The 14109-nt window shown below is 32.1% G+C and overlaps 3 protein-coding genes across 4 annotated transcripts in view; 1 reads left to right on the forward strand and 2 right to left on the reverse strand.

Moving 5' to 3' along the window:
• Positions 1-9864: 9864 nt before the first annotated feature.
• Positions 9865-10974, reverse strand: LOC124536929 (mitochondrial coenzyme A diphosphatase NUDT8). Its single transcript, XM_047113596.1, has one exon. The coding sequence runs from the start codon at positions 10658-10660 to the stop codon at positions 10001-10003; it is 660 nt and encodes a 219-aa protein (XP_046969552.1). The 5' UTR covers positions 10661-10974; the 3' UTR covers positions 9865-10000.
• A 424-nt stretch (positions 10975-11398) lies between these two features.
• LOC124536930 (mitochondrial coenzyme A diphosphatase NUDT8-like) lies at positions 11399-12947 on the forward strand. Its single transcript, XM_047113599.1, has one exon. The coding sequence runs from the start codon at positions 11460-11462 to the stop codon at positions 12111-12113; it is 654 nt and encodes a 217-aa protein (XP_046969555.1). The 5' UTR covers positions 11399-11459; the 3' UTR covers positions 12114-12947.
• Positions 12450-14109, reverse strand: part of LOC124536926 (chloride intracellular channel exc-4) — a 30942-nt gene continuing 29282 nt past the window's right edge. For both annotated transcript variants that reach the window (XM_047113594.1, XM_047113593.1), the window contains one exon: positions 12450-13897. In XM_047113594.1, the coding sequence (XP_046969550.1) occupies positions 13802-13897 (96 nt within the window). In that variant the 3' untranslated portion in view covers positions 12450-13801. The remainder of the gene's footprint in view (positions 13898-14109) is intronic.

The raw sequence follows: 14109 nt of genomic DNA on the forward strand, positions 1-14109 counted from the left end.
CAGTTTCATCAAAAGCAGACCAGTAGTTTTCTTGTGACCATCGAAGCAACAGATAATTTACGATTTTATTTATTTTATTATTATTAACTGACGTCATAGGCTAATCTGGGTAAAAATCAAAATCAAAATAAACTTTATTCAAGTGGGCACTTACACTTGCACTTTACAAGCACTTTTGAATCGTCATTTAACAATGAAGTGAAGCTACCACGGTCCACCGGTTCGGAAAGTAGATTCTACCGAGAAGAACCGGCAAGAAACTCAGTAGTTATTCTTTTTCAACATTAAAAAAAGTCATATTAAAACGATTCCTGCTACCTATATATATAGGTAGCAGGAATGAACGATATTCGAGTCGAGATCGAGATTCATATTTGACTACAGTCATGTTAGACTAGGGTGGGTCTATGCTCGACGGCCCTAAGGAGGTCAGCAGCCGGGATGGCTTCGTGCTGCCGTACGCAACAGTTAGCAGTGCCGAGATCACCTTCACCCCCTGAGGAGTGTCCGTCGAGCCACGAGCGAATGCGTTATATTGACACGATCCTGGTACCTTGCCGGAGGTTTCCACTACGTCAAAGAAAGAAAAATAAAACAAAAAAGGGTTGGTCTACGCTGGAGGATCTGCAGTAAAAATCAATAGGTAGTTTTATTTGGAACTAAATAGAAAATTGAATACATATTATATATGAAGGAGTAGCAATAACAAAAACAAAATCTTTAGATTCCAAGATAGAGAGAGGTTATAACAATTTCTTTAATTGTAAAGAAACTTCGATCATCCGGATTCATAGCTTCTCACTCGCTCACTTAATTCTTTAAATTGTATATCTGAACATTAATAACTTGAAAGTTCTTACTGTGCATTAATCTCTTATCACAGTCACACTTTGAAACAAACCAATAGGCCGTGAGTTACCCTAATGAGTGAATAGCATGCGATTTCACAAGCAAGCTCTTTTATTAAACACACTATTAAGAGTATATCTATGTATAGTTAATGTCGCATCGCACATCAATTAAAAATACATACCGGTCGTATTTAGTGTAAGGTTTTACAAAATTGCTGTATCATTCGAAATTGACATTATTACTAATAAATAAAAAGTGCATTCCATGCGTAACTTCAGGGATACTTAATGTGAATCCGACCTATGCCACAATATTATTTAATTCCTATAACTTGCATTCTGTCAATCATATTTTACGTCATTTGTTTTTATATAGAACGACTATGTTTTATTTGATACTTGCGGTTAAAAAGAAAAACCCATCTACACTATTGTATGGCGCAGTTACAGACCATAAAAAATATTGTAACTTCCAATAAGCGTAAACGACTATAGAATGTCCTTAAAAATGATGTAATTAGTGTTTGTATCGTGCTGTGAATGTTTTTTTTTATACCTAAGATTGATAAATGACAGCCGCCTGCATGAATCAGATGAAATTTTGGCACAAGCACAATGTCTCTCAACTCGTATTGTAGCAGCAAAAACATATCTTACCGATAATTTTGAGTTCAAACCCGGGAAGCACCCCTGAAGTTTCAGGTCCTTACTTTGTATATCTATCGTGATCGGCGGGAACAAGGCCGTTTTTAACCTATTAGAGGCCCTTTTTATTTCTTTTTGTCGCTGGAAGAACGCTTTACGCGCTTACCCCACGTGATGGAATGTGGGGGGGTGTGTGGGACTCCCCGTTTTCCTGGACGCCGAGTGCGCCCAGGTCCACCGGGTTTACCCACTAAAAAACCAGCGGTACCCTCTCCGTCTTTCGGCGGACGCCACGGGATCGCTTACGCATGCTGACGATCGGCCCGCCTATGCGGGCCTCCAACACTCCACAGGGGATTCCCGGGGTAACATATTGGAGGCCCTGGGGGCCTGGGTACATTAGGATAATGGGGCTCCTATGACTTTGACAGAACATTATTTTGTTAGAATGGACAAAGAAACTTTCATTGTTCTTCAACTTGCATAAAAATTTAGTTTTGTTGAAATACCTAGTTGTTGACTATGGTAATAAGTCTTTATAGTATCTGAATGAATCGGAAAAGTCAGAATCTTTATTGTATCGTTAGCAGGGCCCTGGGCACTTGCCCGAAGTTCCCACTGGGAAAGAGGGGTCTGGGCGGAAAGGCGGCAGATAATAATAATAGTTGAATAATCTCTTGGTCATCGAGTTGTTGAACCTCAATTACCCAAGTTCAACTGATGTTTGTCTGAAGTCTGCTAGTACATAGCATTTAGATTATTTTTTAAGTAAACATTATATTATCAGTTCTATTTCATTGAGATAATTGCGGGATTTTCCTATCATTTGAACTACGGTGCGCTTGCGCGTTCATCAACAACAATCGATCTTTCCTGAGACAAATAAATAATGATGGCTCTCTTGATTCAATCGTAATTTAGCTATTAATCTATTGCGCCTCGGCATTATGTCGTGGAACATTCAGTAATGAGTCGCAGACCATGGTCACTAATAATTGAAAATATTATACACTAAGTCTAAGTAGATACTTAAAAACCGGATTCCCCCTATCTCATGTATCTATCTATTAAATATATCATTATAAATTTGCATAAGTAGTGCTTGACGAATCAGATGTACGTATAAGTCACTTGAAATAAAAATATTTTTATTTGACTTCATTTGTCAGATATACTAATTATTTTTGAAAATTGAATAAGATTTATTTATTTCTCTTTATTTATGTATTTCTCTTTATTTATTTATTTCTGTACAATTGTTTTTAAACAGTTTAGTGCAAATGCACTGTGTAAACGATTATAATTGGCTACATTTTATTGGATTATATCAAACACAGCTTATTAATTGATTAACTTTGATTAAAATTTTTGTTTTAAATTAAAATTATATTTGTATATTTCAATGGCTTTAATAACAGGTATAGGATAACAGCCCAGAATACATATCATTCGTTTCGTATCTTGCACAGCAACTTTGCAAAATTTCAACTTAATCAGATGAATCGTTTAATAACGCATATAGCCTGAACAAAGGCGTAAAATTGTAACTTAAAAAATTCCAAAAGCTTTAAAAACATGAGATGAAAAATGTGTTAATTAACAAAGTATACAAAACTGAGCGAATTTAATTGGTATATCAATATATTATATAAAGTCTGCATATAGTAGGAATACATAGAGAATAAAGAATCCTACAATAATTTAGAAAATTTCACAGAAGGACATGTTAATTGATTTCACACCTAAATCGATTTAAGTCTTGAACTAATTGATTAACCACTTAACAAATTATAAAACTGTTTATACAAAATAAACAAACGATTGCTATTAAAATAAACATTTACATTTAATGAAAGAATGCTGTAAAAGTTGCATAAATAACATTCAACACATTAATTGAACATTAATTGAAATTGAATAACCTTGTTTTCTGAACTATGTATAACCTTTCTTAGTAGTATGTTTGTTTCCTTACACGATTAATTTAATTTAAATATATAATATAATAGTTACAATATAAAGTTAATTTAAATAAATAACCAAGTACCTATTACAAAAAAGTAGAATATACTTTATTTAATAATGATTTAATTTTATATATGTTTTTTTTAAATATTTAGGTACCTACCCTGTTTTATTGAAAAATAAGTCTCGAAAGGGTCAATTTAAATGTAAAGCTGACGATGAATCGAAGTATAATTTCTCTCGAGACAATACGGCGAAACACACTTGAATTACTCATTATAACTAAACAGTAATAGGTAAGTAACAGTTTGTAATCAATCCAGTGAATCAAACTTCTGGGGAAATACCTACCTCTTGTTAAGGATATGCGGAACTTATCGGTTTCATTGTTTCTCACAAAATTTCCTGTTTAATAGATAACATTGACCCAATAATCGCAAATCATTTTAAGATATCTTATTAGCTCCTAGCTTCTTTTAAAAATCCTTACGTATGGTCTAAAATTTGACCATCATCAGCAAAGAAAACCCTAACGCACGGCGACCGAATGTTTTGCCTCTTCTATCCTTTGGATTAAGAAAGGCCTGCATGTCGAAATAACTTAGCGATGTTCTCGGCATTGAACCAAACTAAATGAAAGAATATTAGCAAACACTTTAACAAAGGACATTGCTTGTTATAAAATTAAGTAAATGTTATTGTAAAACTTTTTACTTTATACTACTATTTTGTATAAAATATATTGAAGAAGTTCTTTATATAAAACCTTCTCGCCTGGGGAAAATAATGAAATAAATAAAAAATACTTGACAATTAATGTAAACAAGTTACAATCTCTCGAGAGGAAAATACGTCGTTTTCGTAATTGTGTCAGTGTAATTGCGAAAACTTTGAAGGGCTTCTTATATTTATTTACAAAACACTCATATCGAAGAATTCACTTCAGACACAAGGGTCACCTGAGAGATTTAACACAGATGACGAGCGCATTATTGAAAACAAATAAGATACCTTACTTATTTATTCATAAAAATCAACAACGAAAACGATATTTTTTAATTTATATAATGGAATTTGATTTTTAATATTTAAATTTAGAATTCCTATTCAGTCTGACAGTAAATCTCACTTATATGGTAGCACAGGTCTGCGACAAAAATGCTATCTGGATGTTTGCAACTGATTTCTATGTATTTAAGTGTTCTGAAATCTATAAAAATATTTAAAAAATTCCATTTTATAATTTTCTTTTGCAAAACGCAAAATAATATTATAAAATTGGTGTTTTTGGGTTAACTTAATCATAAATAAAAGGTACAATTTTATTTTGATTACTGTTTTTTAATGTATGCAAGCCGTTATTGTCATTACTTTAGTAAGTATAAAGTATGGGCCTCTTGTTCGGATAACAATCTGACATGGCCGTAGGCAGAGGGGCGTTTTAGGGGGGTCAAACAAGAGCAAGGGGGAGGCATTGGCGGCCAGATTGGACATAGCGAAGGCTTTCGATTGCGTATGACGCAAAGAAAATATTTCGAAGCTCCCTTCCTACGGGCTTCCCGGGAAATTATGCAATTAGATCACCAGCTTTTTGGCAGATTAGAGTCGTAAATTATGGTGCATGCTCTGATATAAAATTCGTCAATGCTGGTGTTCCACAAGTCTGCGTTCTATCATCCACTCTGTTTTTTTGCATTTCAATGACTTGTTGCAAATCTGTAACATACTATGCAGACGAGAGCACCTTAGATACCTCATACACTGGCCGGGCTAATATTTGTCCAGAAAACGTCGAAGAAATACAGAAAAAATTGTGTCTGAAATCGTGTCTTCATTAAACAAAGTCTCGGACTGGGGGCGGCTAAACTTAGTCCACTTTAACCCTAAAAAGTCGAAATTTGCGCGTTAACCGCTAAAAAATTACTTTCTGTCGTATCTCCACGATTTTAGAACTGAATACTTGGCGTGGATATTTCTAGCCTCGTTCAGTTCCACAGTCAAATGTAACGCAAAGCCTAATTGGCATAAAAAAAGCTCGATGTGCTCAGCAAGGCAAGACAGTATTCCACGTCGGACCATCGCAAATTCTGCCCCACATGGAATACTGTCGAATCGAAATGGCCCAGTGGCTAGAACTCGTGCATCTTAACCGATGATTGCGGGTTCAAACCCAGGCAAGCACCGCTGATTCATGTGCTTTATTTGTCTTTATAATTCATCTCGTGCTCAGCGGTGCAGGAAAACATCGTGAGGAAACCTGCATGTGACAAATTTCATAGAAATTCAGCCACATGTGCATTCCACCAACCCGCATTGGAACAGTGTGGTGGAATATGTTCCAAACCTTCTCCTCTAAGGGAGAGGAGGCCTTTAGCCCAGCAGTGGGAATTTACAGGCTGTTGTTGTTGTTGTATGGAATACTGCTCACACTCTTGTGTGGGTGCTCCTCAGTACCAGGTCCATCCTTTTGACCCTTCCGATCAAGTCCTTTCCGACCTGCTTGATCCTTTCGTTTTGCTTAGAGATGTTGGATCACTCTGCATCTTCTACCGATTTTTTCACGAGGAATGTTTGCATTAATCCCGCCTGCTGATTTTCACCTTCGGACATCTCTTCAAAAATTAAAGTGCACCACCTTGATATCCGATAATCCACAACAGCGCGTTTTTTAAGTCATTTTGCGCGATTTTCAACACATTTTCTGACTCGCACAACCATTCTATGGAAACAGCTTTCGCCGGCAATTTTTCTGAACCGATACGACTTCGGAACCTGAAAAAAAGAGCATATTCCTTCCTTTAGGCCGGCCACTGCACCTGCAAGCTCCCCGGTGTTGAAGATGTCTATAGGCCGTTTTAATCACTTACCATCAGGTGAATATATTATATACAAAACAAAAAAAGTCGTCGGTTGTCTTTTAAATAAATTTCTATAAATTATGTAAAATTTTGATATATTTATGCTCATTTTATAATAAACCTGGTACTTTTTATTTCTGGAGCTCGAATACTATATATACTATAATGTACTCAAAGTAGTCTCACTGGAAAAAGATATGTGTTTAGAGTTTACTAATGAATATATTTTAGATAAAAAAATAAGTTTGGCTACGAAATTATAAATGAAAAATAATAATTTCGTCTTTTATCTATTATTTTAAGATGATAAATTGTTTGACAGAGATACCCACATTGTCAGAAAACGTGACAATCTGTTTGAAAACCGAACAGTACTTTGTGTCTGAATTCAAATTTCAGCAAAGATAAAAATGTTTATGTTATTTGTTAAGAGTATCTGATTAGCAACTTGGAGTTAGGAGGTGACATTTTCTTATACTTCCGTCTATGAAAAGCAGGTAGAGGCGTGCTGGATTACGACGGATTGTCCTATTTATCCTCTATAAATTCCCTATCAAAAGGGAATAGAGCGTTCGCCTGTATTTGTATACATATATAAACACTACAATATCTCTTAAGCCGTAATTCGGTCTGGAGAACCGGTTAGGTGATTGCTGTATGAATCGATATACAAGCATCCTTCTCTCTCTGTTAACCTGTCGTAGTCTTACATACGTGGTTCATGATAATGCAGCTTGTTGACTGGCTTGTTAATGAGGCTGCAAGTCGAATCACCTGCTTGTGAAGTAATTTTAGAGGACTCTTGAGTATAATTGGTGAACATAGTCCTGAATCAAAATGAAATTTTTCAATATATTTTTCATCTTTATTTATGAAGACTTGACAGAATGTTGATTATAACATAAATGAGAAATTGAAAGTAAAAGTTGAACCTTCATTACCATTTAATTTAGTCAATATTTATGTAATCAAAAATTTATTTTGACAATTATTATAGGTATTCTTGACGTAACGTAATGATCTCATTGCAATAACAATGTAGGTAAAGAACCGATTCAGGAATATATAGGTAATGTAATATAGTCTTACCATGCATTACGGGTACGCATGTGACTACAAATTGCAAATAATTTATGCGTGTGGAACAAAACAACGCGTGCCGATAAAAAAAAACAATAGAAACGACCAGTACAGTTAAGTACCGGAGATGTTCATGTTTATTGCTAACACTTGAACATCCAGGTCGGTAATTGTTTATTTTTATTAACCTTTAGATTATCAAACGGAAGCTAAATAGATTAAACCTTTAGCTAAGATATAAAACACAAGCAAGAATGTCGCAGTGAAAGTTATTCGCCATTAGTGTGTCGACGTTAGTAGAAAAAATATCAAATGGATTACAGAGTCGGTAAGATATTTTTATATAACCGTTTTAGTGCATTTATTTCTCTAATTATTATTTGTCTATGTCTTTAATTGGATTAACTGGATTATTAAGGTTAATTTAACGCAGTAAGGTGTCAACCATTTTTATATTATGGATTTAAAGATCATCAGGAAATTATAAGAACTACTAATAATTACCTAATAACTAAATTTTGTAACTTTATAACACTTTCATTTTATTTTCTGATGCACCTCAATCGATTGACATATTATAACGAAATGTTGAAATTTATTCTTCTACCTGTATTGTTAGCTTCAATTTCTAACTGAATTAACTTTTATCTGCCTTATTTCCTATTGAATAGGTGAATAACGGTCATTACTTAGCTCTATTGAGTATTACCGATAAATATTTAAAAGGTTTCACGCCACCTGTACCCTTTTGGAATGGAAAATTAAAAAATAATCTCATCCCACGAATTGCGATGATTTATATCAATCGACAAATTTCATCGCGATTAATGCGCATCAATGAAGCTTCTATTTTATTTTACCAAGAATATTTTGCCGAAGATTTTTTTCGTGTTGTATGCTGATGTTAAATGATAAGGAATAAATCTGTTGTTAGAAATATGGAAATCTTTTTCTAGTCTATATAATGAGATAATCGCAGATGGTAGTATTTCAAAAACAAACTAGAAATCTAGGAACAGCTTTCAGGCTCAAAAATTTGCCTCGCAACGTGCAATAGGGGAAATTATAGCTCTGGCTTGACTTTATCGGAAAAACTTCTTGAGAAAATACTACAAGAACTAACGACATTAAATATGAATTTACACATGTATCAGTAGAACATGGCATCTTGTTACTCAATACTCCGTAATAATTTTAGTATTTTTTATAAATATGTATATATTTTTTTCTTTTTAGTTGCCTTCCTGGCCGTCATGCTGACGTCGTGTGTCTGTTTACCAGACACTAGCAAGTCGTGGGTTTCCATGTGTCCCTGCCCAAGAATATACTTACCTCTGTGTGCATCGGACGGAAAGAGTTACAAAAATTTGTGTCAATTCGAATGCCACGCAAAGTACTTCAAGCAATACTTTAACAAAGATCTTTTTGTAATAAAGGAAGGTTTATGCGAAACATTAAAAGTATAGGTTTGTTTAAGGTAATATTTTAGTTTTTCTTGACGATAACTATTAAATCATCATTAATTATTATGTATTTACGTTATATGTACCATGTATTTACATTATATTTCAACTTAATTGGTAGTTTTCGTTTAAATTGATTTGCATTCAAATAGACTATAACGGTTTTAAAATTATGTACCCTATCATAGAAAATACTATTATTTAAATAATTTTTTTGTCTTAGTCGTAAAACTAATTGTTATAAAATCGTATTGAATGTACTGATATATAAAGAAGACAAGACACTAAATAGTAGGTATCTAATAATTGCCCTTGCCTTTTTTAACTTTTTCTTGTGTGAAATTTAATTAAAAAATATAAATATATTAATAGCAATAAATCACATAAACAAGTTTCTGTGCAATATTGCTATTTAAGTACAAAAGGCGATTAAAAATTAAGTTTAAAAAATAACTTAAAGTAGTAGCAGAATTATTGGAAAACTTTTTTAGCGATATATAGTTGAATTATGTCACACTTACTGAAATTTGTCTAAAGAACAATGGAATTACCTGATACGAAAATAATATATTAAGAACATGGAAGAATCCAGCAACTAAAGCTAGTTCTTGTGAGGAGAATATCCTGGGCCTTATTTCACTATCATACCCAATACTTCTTTATGAATGCAGGTATCCTTACAATGTGTTCTTTTATAGCTAGGATGAGATGAATTAAAAAAAAAAGTAGGCATGTTAATGCTAGTCATGTTAATAATATTAAACTACTGATATTTTTTTCAGGTTAAATATTTATTCTGGCAATACAAAGAAATCCAAAACAAAGGGAAGGAGTGTAACATAAAAGGAAAAGATTAATAAAAATAAAATTTTATTGTTCTATAAACTTTTTTCAATCCACCATTAAAGTTAAATTTATGTCCATTGTAAAATATTGTAATAAAACTGTAATTCTTCTATATTAATAAAACTTTGTAAAATATTCTACTACAAACAATAAAAAAATAGAATTTATCACAGTAATTATTACTACACCTTATTAACTATTATTTTATGCTGTAGCTATATATTTAATAAATAAATATACTAACTTTTCAAATCACCAGTAATGTATTACATACATTTTGAAGGTATTAAAGTTATAATTTTGAAGGCATAAGTTCTTCTAATTTATAAACCTTTCGAGTAAAATCAACATTATACAAATCACTCGGTAAGAAGCATTGAAGAAAAAAGTGAGTTATGTATCCAGTAATTCCCCAAATTTTGTGTTTTCCATGTGAAAACACTGGTAATATTACACCTTCATACTTGAAGTGAGCATGATTAGCAGTATCGCAAAATGATGATATTGGTACTGAGAAAATTTCCTCAACTTCATGTATATTAGGATTTAAGTTATTCAAAATAAGATCTTTTATCACACCAACCACTGGGGTTATCAATATGTTTCGATCACGACCTTGGACTGGAGACATCTCACACCAGACATCGACTGAATTTCTAGGTACTCCAATTTCTTCAAACGTTTCTCTCAAAGCAGCCTCCACTACTTTCTCGTTTTCATCTATTTTTCCACCCGGGAATGACACTTGACCACTGTGACTTTTCAAATTTGAGGACCGAAGTGTGTACAAAATAAGCAATTCTCCATTTTTCTCGAAAATTGGAACCAGAACAGCAGCTTTTACTTTTGGTTCTACATCTGGTCTTATAAACGCTGGTAAATCTTTTAATTTTGCTACACACCTCTCGCGCGCTAAATTTGACAGCAAAATTTGTGGAGATAAAGACATCATTAACACCTACTAACACTTCTGAAGGCACTATAAAATCGTCATTGAAAATTTTAGTACAGAAAAATATTGTTTGAACTTTGTTCTTTTCTATGACAAAATAAATACTGATTATACATTATATTGTATTACAATGTGATGATAGCGGATAGGATTTAAGCTGATAATGATCCACAGTAAATCAATTTACTATATTCATATTTAGGTTATTATAAACAAAATCGAAGTAAGTCAGAGCTCAGAAATTATAATTGATGTAAAAAAGGTGTGTAGAACAGTCGCATTTATATAATGACGACTGAACAGTGGAATCTGGAAAATGTCGAGTTTTGTCAAAATCAGCTGTATTCTTGTATACGTGTAGTAGAGTCAGGAAAATATTCTAAGCATTTGATTATTATTAAAAATAAAATACAATCAATTTTATTGATTGTTTTTAAGAGATGCTCAACTTATATATTATTTTTATCGTAAAATATTATGACATCAGTCTCGTAAGATTGGTGAATAAAATAATTTATTATATTTAAACGACCAATATTTATGATGAATTATAAAGTTCAGACAGTATTTCTCTTTTTATAATATTAACTAAATATATAATATTTAGAAATATATGGTTCAGATAGTATCTGTAAACTTCCCATAAATACAAAATACAGAGTAAATTAATTACTGATGTCTGATAGTGACAGTTATTTGAAGGTGTCATAATGAGTTTTTTTGGAAAGTGTGGTATAAATGATCTATAGATAGCTTACATATACAATTAATTTCATATTTTATTATATAAAAATTTAATATGAGTGCATCATCGTTTCAGAATTTTTTTTCACTTGCGTCTCGTGAGCGATGCTTGACAAATTTAAAGAAATTTCGTATACCACTAAATAAAAGAGGAAAACAGCCTTCAGCGACCGCTGCCGTCTTAGTTCCTTTTTGTCGTGTAAATAATATATCTACTATACTTTATACGGTGAGATCAGCCAACTTAAAAAGCGACAGTGGACAAATATCTTTTCCCGGAGGTAAAACTGATAAAGCCGAAACACCAATAGAAACTGCTTTAAGAGAGACTAGAGAGGAAATAGGTTTATCACCGGAAAAGATAGATGTATGGGGTTGTGGTCCTGCTTTGCCCGGTAGAAACAATAAAATAATGATTACACCAGTGATTGGTTGTGTTGCAGATTTAAAAGAAGAGGATTTGTGCCAAAATAATGAAGAGGTAGAAGAAGTGTTTGCTGTTCCCATTGAAAACCTGTGTGATCCTAAAAACCAATTCTATACTCAGTTTGCCAATGGATTCATTCTACCAGTTTTTATTGCCGATGAACATAAAATTTGGGGTTTAACCGCTTATATAACCCATATGTTCTTGAGTTGTTTGCTACCTATAGATCTTTATAGGAACGAATGGATGAAAAAAAAAATCGATATTAAAGATATCAATTGATGTTGAGTAGGAAAATAAATTGTAATTACATATGTAAATTATTTTTAGACAGATAAATTGTCCAAAGAAAACTCATTATATATTTGAAAATTTATTGAAAGTATAAAAGCTATAAACATTATCACAAGCATCATTTATTTTACTTTCATAAAATGCTTTTGAGCATACATAACTGGCTACACAAGTTTAATCAAAAAAAGAATTATTTAATGATGGCACATATAACATTTTTTTTAAATATAAAAATAAAATTTAGAAAGAAAAATTAAATATCAAAATAATAATAAATTAAAAAAAAAACCGAAATGAACAAAAGGAAAAAATAAAACACAAATAAAAAAATAATAATATTTATCCAGGTTTATTCCTTAACATTATATTAAAATCTAGTATTAATATTTTATACATTGTCCAATTGACATGTTGATGTCTCTCGCCCTTGTCTATTGTGTACTATAAATAATAAATGATTCACAAAATAATCTAAAATGTTTAAAATAAAAATTTATTATAACTTTCGGGGATTCTATTCAGGTGGTCAATTTTTAAAGCATTTCTTTATGTTATGTTGGAGGTCAACAGGGTCATAAAACATAGTGAAAGATTTGAAACATATTTCCGGACAAAATTGATTACAATACAAATAATCAAGCATGAATTATAAAAGCTATATATTTAAATACACCAATGGTTCAAATGATGTTAAACAAAAGTGATTCCCATCACTATTTTATTACTCATTCTAATGAAAAATAATTTACTATCATATGGTGTACATAGAATAATTAGTGCTTTTAAATTATGCATATTATTGACAACTTATGTAATTATGTTCTAAACACATACATATTAAGATTGAATCTATGTATAAAAGATAAGTACTTAAATACTACCTTCAAAAAAGGTAACTTTGAGGCAGGCAAGAGCACTCAATATGCTTTATATTGATAAATATAAGTAAAAATAATAATTGTTGCAATTACCAAACCAATTACAGGCAGAGGTGTTTATAATGGCCGAAGTTCTTAACTAAAGTCTAAACTAAGCTGGTTGAAAAATGAATACTATAAGCCAAAGGATAAATTATGAATATAATACAATAATCCCCAAATGTGATTTCGTTGTTTGAATGCCGAACTAAAAATAAAAAACATCTACTACATTAATACAAAAGAATCATTTTGAAGTAAGTGTTGTTAGTAGAATAACCTCTGCCAATGTTTTTATTTTGGTAAATGAAAGCTGTTTAAATTATAACCAATTAAAATGGCCACAACAACCTCTCATGTCAAAGAGAAAGAAAATTTGAGAGGATCGGAACTTGGAAATCAGACTTACATTATCATTTCAATCAAATTCAAAGAGCCGCTATTTAACAATCATCCATAACAATATGATTCCATCAATTTTATAATTTTAATTGCACCAAACTATTCAATCTTTTAGATTTACCGTATTTCAACGTCAAAACTTATAAAAAAAAAATACAAAAAAAAATACTTTTTCACCCAAATCTCGTCGCAACTGGAGTAAGGTGCAGGCAGAGATATCACTTAGGAGTGACATGAATTGGATCCTCGGTAAACTTCTAAGGAAAGGGACTTTAATTACTATTGGCAAATAAGTAACAATCAAAATTCAGCTTAAAGCCTATTGTACCGAGGGTCAGTTTTTGCTCATCTATCGTTCTACTGTTCGGAGTTATTCGAATCATTGACGTCGATTGGGATGGACGTCGTAAACGTTGGCGTTTCGAGTTCTTCATGTTTCTTCATCTTTAGCGCCTGTAAACATACGAGTCATAAATTACTAAGACAATTGTGAATAACAAAATCAACAAATCTTATAAGGAACTATTTTATTGAGTCAACAATTTACAAAATTAAATTTAATCGAAAGCTATGACCGGTTCAGTATGAAGTTCCTATCAAGGCGATCCTCTATTAATTATATACAAAGTTCAAAGTTACATAATATTAAAATTACTTATAAACAT

This window comes from Vanessa cardui, chromosome 17 (genome assembly GCF_905220365.1).
Source record: "Vanessa cardui chromosome 17, ilVanCard2.1, whole genome shotgun sequence".
Classification (NCBI taxonomy): domain Eukaryota; kingdom Metazoa; phylum Arthropoda; class Insecta; order Lepidoptera; family Nymphalidae; genus Vanessa; species Vanessa cardui.

Coding starts and splice junctions, on each gene's coding strand:
- LOC124536929 (XM_047113596.1), bottom strand. CDS start 10,660: ATGATGTCTTTATCTCCACAAATTTTGCTGTCAAATTTAGCGCGCGAG.
- LOC124536930 (XM_047113599.1), top strand. CDS start 11,460: ATGAGTGCATCATCGTTTCAGAATTTTTTTTCACTTGCGTCTCGTGAG.